Source organism: Hemiscyllium ocellatum, chromosome 28 (genome assembly GCF_020745735.1).
Source record: "Hemiscyllium ocellatum isolate sHemOce1 chromosome 28, sHemOce1.pat.X.cur, whole genome shotgun sequence".
NCBI lineage: Eukaryota > Metazoa > Chordata > Chondrichthyes > Orectolobiformes > Hemiscylliidae > Hemiscyllium > Hemiscyllium ocellatum.
Genome location: NC_083428.1, coordinates 30489947 through 30504132, shown reverse-complemented (window position 1 = coordinate 30504132; position 14186 = coordinate 30489947). Strand labels below are relative to the sequence as shown.

The window sequence follows — 14186 nt, the reverse complement described above, 5'->3', positions numbered from 1 at the left end:
CCAATGCTGTTTTGCGTGGACTTTTTTCAATCTCCATAAACTTGAGTTTATCCAAATCTCTTCTGTCCTTGCCCTAATTAATGGTGTGTACGTTTATCCATCAGCCTTGTACTTGCTGTCCTACATCTGCTTCAAGTTTGCAAACTTTTAAAACCTCCTGTGGCTTGTCCATTTCTTGTCTCTAACCCCTCCCATGCTAAAATCCCCCTAAGAATTCCTGTATTCCTTCTGTGCATCTCTGCCCTGCCCCTGACTTCACCACACCCTGTGTTGTCGATGTAATATTCTTCCAAGTTATTCTAATCTCAGGACATATTTACATGCTATAAAACTCTGACAGTCAAGAAGAAAACTCTTGACAAAATGTGTCATTGTTCACCAATTTGCAAATTATTATTGTTCAGAGAGAAACCTGTACCATCTGACTTTCTCCAACCAATTATTCCTCAGAAATGGTCTCATTGGTTATAAAATCAGTCCAGAATCCAGACAGATGTGGAAATCTGATTATTTACCCGCTGAAAATGATTTTTGAAATCTTGTTCCCCTTTTGCAAGATCAGTTGTTTTATGTCTCAATCAGCAATTTGCTGGATAAATATCCATGTATTTTCTAATTAATTTTTCTTTCCTTACCTGTGATTATCTTATTGAACAACTGTGTAATTTTCAGAAGTTATATGAAATCTGCCTCTTTTGTCTTCGAAAGTCATATTCTTGGGGATATATGATGCTGTTCATACTTGGTTCTTAAGTTCTGGTATTAGACTTGTAGGTGTATGATGACTCTTCTTCAATTAATGGTTAGCCTTTTGAGTTTTTAAAAAAAAATCAGACTTATTATGGATGGAGGTTTGCTTGCTTGGCTGGAAGGTTTGTTTTCAGACGTTTTGTCACCATACTAGGTAACTTGATCAGTGAGCCTCCAGATAAAGCACTGGTGGGTTGGCCCGCATTTTGTTTGTGTTTAGATTTCCTTCAGTTAGTGTGGTGTAATTTCCTGTTCTTTTTCTCAGGGGGTGGTAAATGTTTGTTGATAGCATTCCAACTGCTTGGAATTCTCGTGTGTCTCTCTGTTTGGCTTGTCTTAGGATGGATGTGTTGTCCCAGTCGAAGTGATGTCCTTCCTCATCTATATGTAAGGATGCTAGTGAGAGTGGGTCATGTCTTTTTGTGATTAGTTGATGTTCTCACTGGTATCTTACTTACAGATGAGGAAGGAGACCACCATCCTGTTTTGATGGCAAGATTTTACCAAATTTTAGAATTGCTGAAATTACTGCACCATCAACATCTGCATGTTGCCTTTGAACAAAAATCTGAACTGGGCCAGCCCTATAACTACAGTAGCTACAAAAACAGGTCAAAAGGCCAAGAATTCTGCAGAAAGTGTCCAAAGCCTGTCAACCATCTATAGCACAATTCAGGAGAATGGTGAAATATTCTTCACTTGTCTCTGAGTGCAGCTCCAACACTATCTTAGACAAAGCAACTTTGCTTGATTGACATCCCACTCAACACCTTCAATGTTCACTCCCTTTGTCACTTTTCAATTGATTAAGTAACCAGTGCTGTAATATTCCAAGCTTTCTCCTGCTCTGATATGTTAATTCTTTAGTATACATATTTCAAAGTACCTTTTCACTTCTGCGCGATCTTATGCACAATCTTGAACAACTTGTATTTCTCTATGTTCACATCTGTAATTTTCTTGTCTGCGTGTCTAAAGTTTTTAGTTCCTTCTGAATTAGTAAGAGTTAGTTAGAACTGCATATAGTTCTGGTCCCCACACTACCAGAAGAATGTGGATGCTTTGGAGACAGTACAGAAAAGGTTTACCAGAATGTTGCCTAGTGTGGAGCATTTCAGCTATGAAGAAATGTTGGATAGACTGAGTTTGTCTTCACTGGAATGTAGGAGGTTGAGGGGCAACCTGATAGAAGTTTGTAAGATTGAATGGTATGAATAGAGTGGAAAGTATGAGGCATTTTCTTCAGGGTGGGGGAGTCAGTTACTAGGGACATAGGTTCAAGGTGCTAGGGGAGGATTTTATAAGATATGTGCGAGGCAAGTTTTTCACACACAGGGTGGTGAGTGCCTGGAACGTGCTGCTAGAGATGATGGTGGAAGCAGATACAATAGCAGCATTCAAGAAACACCTGGACAAATGAGTGCATGAACAGGAAAGGAATAGTGGGATACAGATCCTGAAAGGGAGGACCGTTTTAATATGCAAGAGCAAAATGTGTTTGCACAGACTTGGACGGCTAAAGGGCCTGTTCCTGTGCTATATTGTTCTTTGTTCATCATTTAAATTAAATACCAGGCAATTTGAAAAAAAAAAGTTTCTTTCTTCATATTGCTGTTCTCGTTTGCTCACATTTAAATAATTACACTGGTTGAAAACTAGCATGGCACATCTGTAGTAAAAGTTGAACTATTGGCTCCTTGAAGGCTGAAATCACAAAATCCTAGTCACATCTTGTTTATGTTGATACTGATCCTTCATTTTGGGCTGCCTGTATAATAATTCAAAGCAGGAATAGGTGGCAACAAATTATTCTGTAAAAATGATGAGGCAATGGTGTAAACTTGTTACATTCATCCTTTTGAGAGTAAATGCACTATATTAATAACTCTTCTATCCATGTCTGAATTGTGGGGTTAGAGTTAGCAGACCTACTATCTTACTGCTATCACTGATCCTCAGTTGGTCACTGGAAATAATGTAAGACTAGGCTCTGGGTGGTTTCCACATTCCCACTGTGCAGAATTTAACTTACCTTTTTAATAACAGATTCTAAGGAGAACTTGGCAAAGTAACTTAGTTGAGCCATGTTGACTTCAAATTTCATAACACATCCACAGTCTCCATGAAAGCCATCAATCATGAGCTTCATTATGTTTTAGTACGTAAAATATCTGTAGTTACCCTTGCCCTTTAAGAAGAACTAGGTAGAAAATAAACATGACTTTGTATGTTACAACACGAGAAACTATCTAAATTAACCACTCAAATCTTCACAATCAGGTGGGTCAACTCTCTTTATTGAAACCTCTCTTCGTCGGCCAAGGGATAAGGAAAGTAAAGAAGGCTCTCTTGAGATGACTGGTCAGCTGGGAGATGTGATGAAGGAAAGTGCGAAAATTGCCTACACATTTGCAAGGGCTTTTCTCATGCAGAAAGATGATAGCAATGATTTCTTGATTCAATCCCACATACACCTCCATGTGCCTGAGGTAAGGTTTGAGTATATTGTTTGAGAATCTTTTTAATAATTCAAATCTGTGCATTCATTGAGGCCAGAATGAAGAAAAATCATGTGTTGCCATGATGCAGCACCATCTTGTTTGATCAGTGAAACTTTAGCTCAGTATTTCTTGCTGTTGGATCCCCAAGATGTCCAGTGGTTGAGCTCCCACCATATTTTGGTCCAAGCAGCCAAGAGGTAGCCTGTGTTCTGACATGTTGTAGCTTAACAAACATTTGTCAGATTACAGTATCTTCCTTCACAGTGCTAATATGCCTCTCATAGTTGCATTTTCTCATCCTTTGCTCCCCTGGTTATTATGAACCATAATAAAAAAAGCTGGTTGCATCAAGAGGCATCACTTTCTTCTGCTGTCTAAGATAAAAGCAATGCACAGATCAATTAAAATACCCCAAGTGCTTCTGTATTCACAAACCTTCAGGGCAACTAAACCGAATTAATTCATTCTCCCCTCCACTACTTTTTCCAGGAAAAAGTGCATTTATATTTCAGACCATAAGAAATAGGAGTGGAAGTAAGGCCATTCGATCCATCGAGTCCACTCTGCCGTTCAATCATGGCTGATGGGCATTTCAACACCACTTACTCACACTCTCCCCATATTCCTTGCTAGATTAAGAATTTATCAATCTGTGCCTTGAAGACGTTTAGCGTCCTGGCCTCCACTACGCTCCATGGCAATGAATTCCACAGGCCCACCACTCTCTGGCTGAAGAAATCTCTCTTCATTTCTATTCTAAATTGACCCCCTCTAATTCTCAGATTGTGCCCACTGGTCCTAGTGTCCCTACCTAATGGAAACCGCTTCCCAGTGTCCACCCTTTCTAAGCCATGCATTATCTTGTAAGTTTCTATTAGATCTCCCCATAACCTTCTAAACTGTAATGAAGACAATCCCAGGATCCTCAGTCGTTCATCGTATGTTAGGCCTCCTATTCCAGAGATCATCCGTGTGAATCTCAGCTGGATGCGCTCCAGTGCCAATATGTTATTCCTGAGGTGTGGGGCCCAAAACTGGTCACCGTACTCTAAACTGGACCTAACCAGAGCTTTATAAAGTCTCAGTAGCACATCATTGCTTTTACATTCCAACTCTCTTGAGATAAATAACTACATTACATTTGCTTTCTTAACCATGGACTCAACCTGCAAGCCAACCTTTAGAGAATCCTTTACTAGCACTCCCAGATCCCTTTGGCTTTATGAATTTTCTCACCGTTTTGAAAATAATCCATGCCTGTGTTCATTTTTCTAAAGTGCAAGACCTCACATTTGCTCACATTAAATTTCATCAGCCATTTTTTTTGGACCATTCTCCTAAACTGTCTAAAAATTTCTGTAGCCTCCCCACCTCCTCAGAACTACCTGCATGTCCACCTATCGTAGTATCATCGGCGAACTTCACCAGAATGCCCCCAGTCTCTTCATCCAGATCATTGATACATAGTGAACAGCTGTGGCCCCAACACTGAACCCTGTGGGACACCACTTGTCACCAGCTGCCATTCCAAAAAAGAACCTTTTATCCCAACTGTCTGCCTTCTGTCAGACAGTCAATCCTCAACTAATGCTAATAGCTCAACTCAAACACCGTGGGCCCTCACTTTCACTCAGCAGCCTCCTGTGAGACACCTTATCAAAGCCCTTTTGGAAGTCTAGGTAGATCACATTCACTGAGTTTCCCTGGTCTAACCTACTTGTTACCTCTTCAAAGAATTCTAACAGGTTTGTCAGGCATGACCTCCCCTTACTAAATTCATGCTAACTTGTTCTAATTTGACCCTGCACTTCCAAGAATTTAGAAATCTCATCCTTAACAATGGATTCTAGAATTTTACCTGCAACGGAGGTTAGGCTAATCGGCCTATAATTTTCCATCTTTTGTCTTGTTCCTTTCTTGAACAAGATGGTTACAACAGCCATTTTTAAATTTTTTTGGGACTTAACTGACTCCAGTGATTTTTGATGATTTAAGTGATTTAATGTAAGTCATCTTTTGAAATAGAGATGGAATAACGTGAAAGAAAATATACATACCCTGTATTTTCCAGCTAACTGCATAGTTAATCATTAAGTGCATTTGTCCAGGAAATGGTCTTCTGGTAAAGTTTTAACTGTTAATATTTTCAATGAAGAACTGAATTGGCAATAACATAGTCATAGAGCTGTACAACTTGGAAACAGATCTTTAGGTCCAGATATTCTAATTAATCTCGTCCCATTTGCTAGCATTTGGCCTATTTGTCTCTTAAACCCTGACTATTCATGTATCCATCCAGATGCCTTTTAAATGTTGTAATTGTACCAACCTCCTCCTCCACCTCTGTCAGGTCATTCTGCATGTGTGCCACCCTCTGCATGAAAACGTTGCCCCTTTAGTCCTTTTAATCTTTCCCCTCTCACCTTAAACCTATGCCTTCTACTTTTGGAGTTATCGATGCTGGGGAAATACCTTGACTATTCACCCTATCTATGCCCGTCGTGATAGAGGTTTACAAAATCATCTCTCCCCTCAACCTCTGACACTGTAGGTAAAGAATAGCCCCAGGCTATTCAGCCTTTCCCTATAACTCAAACCCTCCAACCCTGGCAACATGCTTAGAAATATTTTCTGAACCCTTTAATGCTTCACAACATCCTTCCAATAAGAGGGAGACCAGAATTGCATGCAGTATTCCAAAAGTGGCCTAAACAATACCCTTTACAGCTGCAACATGACTTCCCATTGCCTAAACTCCATGCACTGACCAGTACAGATAAGCGTACCGAATGCTGCCTTCACTCCACTTTCAAGAAACTACGAACCTGTACACCAAGGTTGCTTTGTTTTGCAACAGTCTGCAGAACCTTAGCATTAAGTATATAAGTCCTGCTCTGATTTGCTTTATTAAAATGCAACACCTCACATTTACCCAAATTAAATTCCAGTTGCCACTCCTCGGCCTTTTGCCAATCTAATCCATTATACTATGAGGTAACTTTCTTCACTGTTTGCTACTTCACTAATTTTGGTGTCATCTGCAAACTTATTAACCATACTTCCTGTATTCCATCCAAATCATTTATATAAATGACAAAAAGCAGTGAATCAGCATAAATCCTTGTGGGGTACTGCTGGCCACAGGTCTCCAGTTCGAGAAACAGTCGCCTTTACCATTCTCTGTCTCCTACATTCGAATCAATTTTGTAACCAAATGGCTAACTCTCCCTGAGTTCCATTTGATGTAACCAGTCTACCATATGAAACCTTGCCGAATGCCTTGCTAAAGTACCTTCATTTCAAAACAAATTTATCTTCTTTTGTATTAAATATATATGAATTATATTTTCAGAATTTTCTCGTAGACTTCCTTGTGTGTATATATACATGAAATTATTAAAAGATAGTTAGCACAAGAAACCTTCACTTAAATTTGTTGCATTCCTGAAAATTGGGACTATGGGCATCACTTTTAGTTAGCTTCTGGCAAACATGTTTTACTCTAAGAAAATGATGTATAGATTGAAGTACTGTGACGTGAAAGTTATTTTATTTTGAAACAACTTGCAAAATAGAATAATTACTGCATATAAAACTAAAGCTATGTAGTTAATATTTCAGAACCTTTCTCAAAAGTGAACCATTAAATTGAGAGAGTTTGGATGACTCATGCCTAAATTGGTTTTATTTTAAAGGTTATTTTATTTATGAATTTAAAATGTGCAAGGAATACTATATAATTACTTTGAATAAATGTTCAAAGTACAACCACCTCTTAAAATTTTAATTGACTAGACACCACCTAGGGTTGAAGCTGGTCAGTGCAGGTGGAATTACTTGCACTGACCAGCGTCTGCCACTAGATTGAAGCCAGGACATCATACCAAATTCAGAATGGCAGGCAGAAAACAAAGCAAATACCTGAGATTTAAAGCTTTAAAACTTCTTAAAATTTTAGACTTCAAAGAATGGGAGCAGGGTGAAAAGGAATTGAGGCTGGAGGCAGCAACAGGAAAGGGCCAGGGGCAACTGATTGTGGGATCAAAAACATGGGGAAAATTCTTCAGAGTAGGCAGGCCCAACAGAAGGTCAGTATGAAACAATGTGAAGCAAATCTTTATTTGTTTAAAGACTAGTTTATTAAAGACACAACTTGAAGTGAACGGCAGATGTCATTTGCATGAACCTTAGTAAAACAAGTTCCACGTGGTAGACTAATTAGTAAAGTTAGATCACATGGGATTTGGGGTGAGCTTGCCAGATGGATACAAAACTGATTTACTGTAGGAGATGGTAGTGGCAGAGGATTGTTTTTCAAACTGGAGGCCTGTGACTAGCTGTATTCCATAGGGCTCTGTACTGGGTCCACTTTCGTTTGTCATTTATGTAAACAATTTGGATGAGGATGTGGTTAGTATATTTGTGATGATACCAAAATATGTGAGACATTTATGGAGGTTTATAAAATCATGAGGGGCATAGGTAATGGAAATAGCAAGGGTCTTTTCCTTAGAGTGGGAGTTCAAATTGTGGGGCTTATTTTTAAGGTGAGGAGGCAGAAGTTTTTTTAAAAGATGTGAGGGGCACTTTCTCCACAGTAAGCTGATGAAGAAGGTTGAAGTCACATTGGGTCCAGAGTGTTCTAGCTAGATGGATAGAGAACTGGTTGGACATCAAGAGACAGTAGTAGTGGAAAGGAACTTCTCAAAATGGAGACCTGTGACCAGTGATGTTCCACAGGGATCTGTGCTGGAACCACTGTTGTTTGTGATATACATAAATGATTTACCATTAGCAAGTTTGCAGATGACACTAAGATTGGTGAAGTAGTAGATAGTGAAAGGGGCCTGTTGGAGAATACAGCAGATTGGAGAGTTGGGCAGAGAAATGGCAGATGGAGTTCAATCCGAACAAATGCGAGCTGATCCATTTGGTAAGATCCAATTCAAGAACAAACTATACAGTAAATGGAAAAGTCCTGGGTAAAATTGAAGTACAGAGATGTCTAGGTGTTCAGGTCCATTGGTTCCCGAAAGGTGGCAACGCAGATCAGTGTAGTGGTCAATAAGGCATACGGCATGCTTTCTTTCATCGTAAGGGGTATTGAGTACAAGAGTTGGCAGGTAATGTTACAGTTGTATTAGACTTTGGTTCGGCCACGTTTGGAATACTGCAAACAGTTCTGGTCATCACATTATCAAAAGGATGTGGATGCTTTGAAGAGGGTGCAGAGGAGGTTCACCAGGATGCTGCCTGGTATGCAGTTCTGAGGAGAAGTTGAGTAGATTTGGATTATTTTCATTGGAAAGAAGAGATTGAGGAGGACCTGATTGAGGCCTAAAAAATCATGAGAGGTGTAGACAGGGTGGATAGCAAGGAATGTTTGACCACAGTAAAGGACTCAATTATTAGGGGTCACAAGTTCGAAGTGAGGGGGGGAAAAGTTTAGGGAAGATGAGCTTGGAAAGTTCTTTATGCAGAGGGTGTTTGGTCCCTGGAATGCATTGCCAGTGGAGGTGAAAGAGGTGGGAATGATGCTGTCATCTAAGATGTATCTATACAAATACATGAATGGGCAGAGAGCAAAAGGGATACAGATCCTTAGAAAATAGGCAGCAGATTTAGATAGAGGATTTGGATTGGCACAGTCTTGGAGGGCCGAAGGGTCTGTTCCTGTACTGTAATTTTCTTTGTTCTTAGTGTGTAGAATGAAAGTGGTGGATGCAGGTACAGTTAGAACATGTATAAATGCCGGAGGAAACATCACAGAAGCGCTTCACAGGAGGCTCCCAAGCACTGAGGATGTCACCTAGAAAGGGGACGAAATGTTTGCAACAAAAACTCCCAGCTTGGCAAACAGAACCACAACAACGAGCACCCGAGCTACAAATCTTCTCTCAAACTTTGAACAATTAGAACATTTAAAAGACTATTGCATAAACACATGATTAAGAAAAGTTTGGAGGCATATGGGCCAAATGGATGCAGGTAGGACTAGTTTAATTGGGAAGCACGTTTGGTGTGGACTAGTTGGACTGAAGGGTCTATTTCTATGCTGTATGATACTGACTCCCACTGAACATGCAGGACATAACATAGGTTCCTATTAACCATATACATCACTACATATACACTACACTCTTGGGTATATAGATGCTAAGTGGCAAAATATTTATCTTATTCACTTAATAATACAGAGCTATGTCATTTGTGTGTTGCATTAAGAGTATAGAAATGTCCATCTTCACTGTGGCTACACCTCAGGTCAGATTGGTCAGCTCTCCATTGTTGTAACAAAATCATGAATATTTGTTTGGATTTAAAAGCTTACTAATACTCCATGCTTCAGTAATAAAGATAATTTGATTGAATATTTTAAAGACAGGAACTTCTCTATCTTGCCATCTGTTGACCTGACCCTTTTTGTGGTAAAAGTTCAAGCAGCTGATCATATGCTGATTTTGGAAAGAAAACGCTGCACAGAATTTGTTCCTTCCCAGCATCGTGAAATAGATCCTTCCTGAGTAGATACCTATCATTACATAATTATAGGTGGTGTGGGAGAGGAACATTTAACATGCATCTCTAACTTCCTAGTAAGTATAAGACAGAAAAGGCTGTAAATACTTGACAGATTGAGTAGTATCTGACAAAGAAAGGAATGTTGTTTTATATCTCAGATCAATGACCTTTCCTTAAAACTGGAAAAAATCGAAATATGTTTTATGCAAATGAAATTTGAGAAGGAGGGGAGAGAACAAAGAAATAGGTTTGTAATCAGGTGGAAGACAGAGTGCAGAAGTCACTGGTAATGGGAGATGATACAGTGATGTTAAGGTAATTAGACACAGAAACAAATGTTGACCTTGCCAGTGAAATCCACCTCCTATGAATAAAACCAGAAAGTAAAGAGGGTGTCTTCATATCCTCAGCAAAACAGTTTGTGATGTTAGTTACTATTTTTTTAAAACCACTTTTTTTCCTAATTAGCTTGTTCAGAGATGTTATTACACACCTCTAGAGCTGGTGGGACTTGAACCTGGGCCTCTTGGCCCATGGTAGGGACACTACCATTCTGCCATAAGAGGGACACTGTGAGTAGCTACGTACATCACCATGCTAATATAGAGCATCTGTATTCTCTATTTTAGATGTGAAGAGTGAGGTCAGTAAACACTGCAACTGTCAATAAATGAATAGTACAGGAGACTATTTAAACATTACTTGTGCTGTTTTTCCAGGGTGCTACACCTAAAGATGGTCCAAGTGCAGGCTGTACAATTGTAAGTGCACTCCTTTCTCTAGCAATGAATCGACCTGCGCGGCAAAATTTGGCAATGACTGGAGAGGTATCACTTACTGGGAAAATCCTGCCTGTTGGTGGAATTAAGGAGAAGACTATTGCTGTAAGTTACTGTGAAGCTTCTGAAATTATAGATACTATTGTAAGCAGGAAAACCAAAGGCCTGTTTTAGCTGAGCTATTTCATTTAAAAATTGTAAATAGTAAGAAAATGCTAAAATAATAGAAAGAAACTTTCAATTTTTGATTAGTTTAACACCCTTACAAACTAAAATTCTCAAATGCAGTGAGGGTAAACTTTAACCATAATCTGTGTTCAATGTGACAGGAAACCCACTCAACTTTTGTTTGCCATTTAGTGACATGATGAGTCTGAAACTAGTTTATTCACCCTGATTATCTTGGTGTATGTTTGTATGCAATCTGAAATCTTTAATACCATTATTTTAAGGAAGCCATTGTAACAATTTCTCTTCAGAAAAGATTTAAATTGAACTTTTTTTCCCCCCTTAGGCAAAGAGAGCTGGTGTTGATTGCATCATTTTACCAATGGAAAACAAGAAGGACTTTTGCGATCTACCAACATTTATTACAGAGGGTCTTGAAGTACATTTTGTTGAACATTACCAGGATGTGTACAGTACTGTGTTTCCAGATAAATGAAATTGAGCCATGCACCCATAATAGAACTGACTTCAACACCTTTTCTGGGAAGTGCATTCTGTAGAAGTAGAACCAGATGCAAAGTGGAGGAGCTGTCTGAATGCTGCAGAATTGTCATGATTGCAAAGCAAATGGAACACATTTGATCAGATTTGGTCATCGTACTAAAGTATTGTTGTAACCAATCCTGACATCATATCGTCAGTTAATTGATAGATTTTGATTTAAATAAATTTTATTAAGTAATTCTGGAATCTGCTGAACTCATGGAAACTAAATCAAATTGTTATGAGTTATTTCATTAAATCGAGTGGGTGCTGGTGTAGTCACATGGACTAGAATAGTGAATGTATCTGGTTTGTGCTGTTAACTGGGGTATAGCTTGAGTATTGTGTTTGGCTGTGGCATGACTAATTATTAAAATGGAAATTATATCCAAGATTCTCATCCCAATGGTCCATGCCCTGTACCAAAGCTGACTCCTGGCAAACTGAGTCTTGGCTAAAATACTTTTTCATCAAGTTCTGTGCCAATATTCATTGGCTATTTACGATTGAAGAGGGTTTATTGCTATCTGTAACTCAGTCCCAGCACAAATCGGTGTATTCAGTTCAGGTAAAATTGTTTGCAGTATAATATTATTTTACTTTCCACTTGGACAGATTCCAGCAATTTCTCGGCTTATTTTACAAGACAGACGAGGTTTCCACTGAAGTTACATCAGCCACACGTGAATTCTTTGAGAAATTCTCGGTGCAAGTGAATAGATGTATGAAAATTATGGAAGCTTATCTGTTTGATACTTTTGAATCATGTCTTCCCATTAATTAACTCACTTGGACAATACTGTTTCCTATTAACAAGCTGACAGTCCTCAAATTTCTGTATTGGTTTTTGTCATAAGTTGCCTAATATTCCCACAGGTATATCTTGCTAATTTTCCATATGGACATCATTTTGCTTACAAATTAATGCATGCTTCCTTTCTAACAGAGTGGAGGAGAAAGTATCAATTTGCATAATTATTGTAATAGAAGGCCAAGACTGTATTTTGTAATGCTATCCCTCAGGAGAACTGGAAGCTTGCAGTTAAATTTAAAGTTTAATCATTTCCTTCAAAAGGCTTGAAATCAAATTTTGAAATAGAACTATCATTGTGTACTAATGCCACTTTATGCTTGACAAATTCATTTACTTAAATTTATTTTTTCCACATTGACAAAAACCTGTGACACTGTTGAACATTAACCATCCAAGTTAACATCAAACACCTCTGGTATTGTGTAGATGTACAGCATGGAAACAGACCCTTCGGTCCAACTTATCCATGCTGACCAGATATCCTAAATTTATCTAGTCTCGTTTGCCAACATTTGGCCCATTCCTCTCCAAATCCTTCCTATTCATGTACACATCCAGAAGTCTTTTAAATGTTGTAATTGTACCAGCCTCCATCACTTCCACTGGCAGCTCATTCAATACACCCACCACCCTCTGTGTGAAAAGGTTGCCCCTCAGGTCCCTTTTTAAATCTTTCCCCTTTCACCCTAAACCTATGCCTTCAAGTTCTTGATTCCCCCACCCTGGGGAAAAAGACCTTGTCTATTTATCCATGCCTCTCCTGTTTTTATAAACTTCTGTAAGGTAATTCCCTCAGCCTCCAACACTCCAGGGAAAATAGCCCCAGCCTATTCAGCCTATCCCTGTAGCTCAAACCCACCAACCCTGGCAACATGCTTGTAAATCCTTTTTTGAACTCTCAAGTTTCACAATATCTCTCCTGTAGACCAGAGACCAGAATTTCACACACTATTCCAAAAGTGGCTTAACCAATGTCCTGCACAGCTGCAACATAACCTCCCAACTCCTATACTTAATGCACTGACCAATAAAGGTAAGTGTACCAAATGGCTGTCTTCACCAGGCCGTCTACCTGTGACTCCACTTGCAAGGAACTATGAACCTGCACTCCAAGGTCTCAGTTCAGCAACACTACCTAGGACCTTAGCATTAAGTGTATCAATCCTGCCCTGATTTGCCCTTCCAATATGTAATACTTCACATTTATCTAAATGGACTTGAAACTTAAGTGGCATTTAATGTTAAACCCTTGATCTTGGTGAGGGATTCAGTGGTGGTAACACCTTTGAATGTTAAGGGGCAGAAGTTAAATCAAATCCTATTGGAGATGGTCATTGCCTGGCATTTGTGAGGCTGGAATGTTAGTTGCAGCTTTTAATATAAGTTTGGAACAATTTCAAAGAACAGTCCTACAGCACAAAATGTTAACGGTTTCTCTCTCCACATATATTGGATCCTGATGTGGTCTTCTCAACAGCAGGGAGATCAAACTTAAATTAAGGAAACATTTGGCTGAGCATCTCAGCTGGGCCCACAGGAGCCAACCGGATCTCTGAGTCACTGCCGGTTTTAATTCCTCTTCCTTTCTGACATGACCACCCTTGGTGTCCTCCATTGTCATAATGAATCAAATGAAAATTGAGGAACACCTCCTCTTCTGCTTGGGCAGCCTACAGCCCGGAGGAAATTTCAAATGACCTCCCCCTTCTGCTCCTCTCAGCCACTTACCAGATTCATCCCTCCCTTCAACCAATAAGGTCGTACCCTCTACCTATCTCCACCTCACCACCTTGCCCCCTACCCCATTTTATCTGCAGCTCGTGTTAACCCGCGCCCAGTCTGAAAAAGGGTTACACGGTATGGGTAGCATGGTGGTTCAGTGGTTAGCACTGCTATCTCACAGCATCAGGCACCTGGGTTCGATTCAAGCCTTGGGCGACTGTGGAGTTTGCATATTCTCCTTGTCTGTGTGGGTTTTCTTCAGGGCCTGGTTTCCTCCTACAATCCAAAGTATGCAAGGTGAGGTGAATTGCCAATAGACAGGGGTATGTAGGTTAGGTGCATTAGTCAGGAGTAAATAGAGTGTAGGGGAATGGGTCTGGGTGAGTC

The 14186-nt window shown here is 39.5% G+C and overlaps 1 protein-coding gene across 1 annotated transcript in view; it reads left to right on the top strand.

The window, feature by feature from the left end:
- Positions 1-11462, top strand: part of lonp1 (lon peptidase 1, mitochondrial) — a 41798-nt gene extending 30336 nt beyond the window's left edge. The window contains exons 16-18 of the mRNA XM_060845887.1: positions 3031-3239; positions 10493-10657; positions 11067-11462. Of these exons, the coding sequence (XP_060701870.1) occupies positions 3031-3239; positions 10493-10657; positions 11067-11216 (524 nt within the window). The 3' untranslated portion in view covers positions 11217-11462. The remainder of the gene's footprint in view (positions 1-3030; positions 3240-10492; positions 10658-11066) is intronic.
- The last annotated feature ends 2724 nt before the right edge of the window (positions 11463-14186 follow it).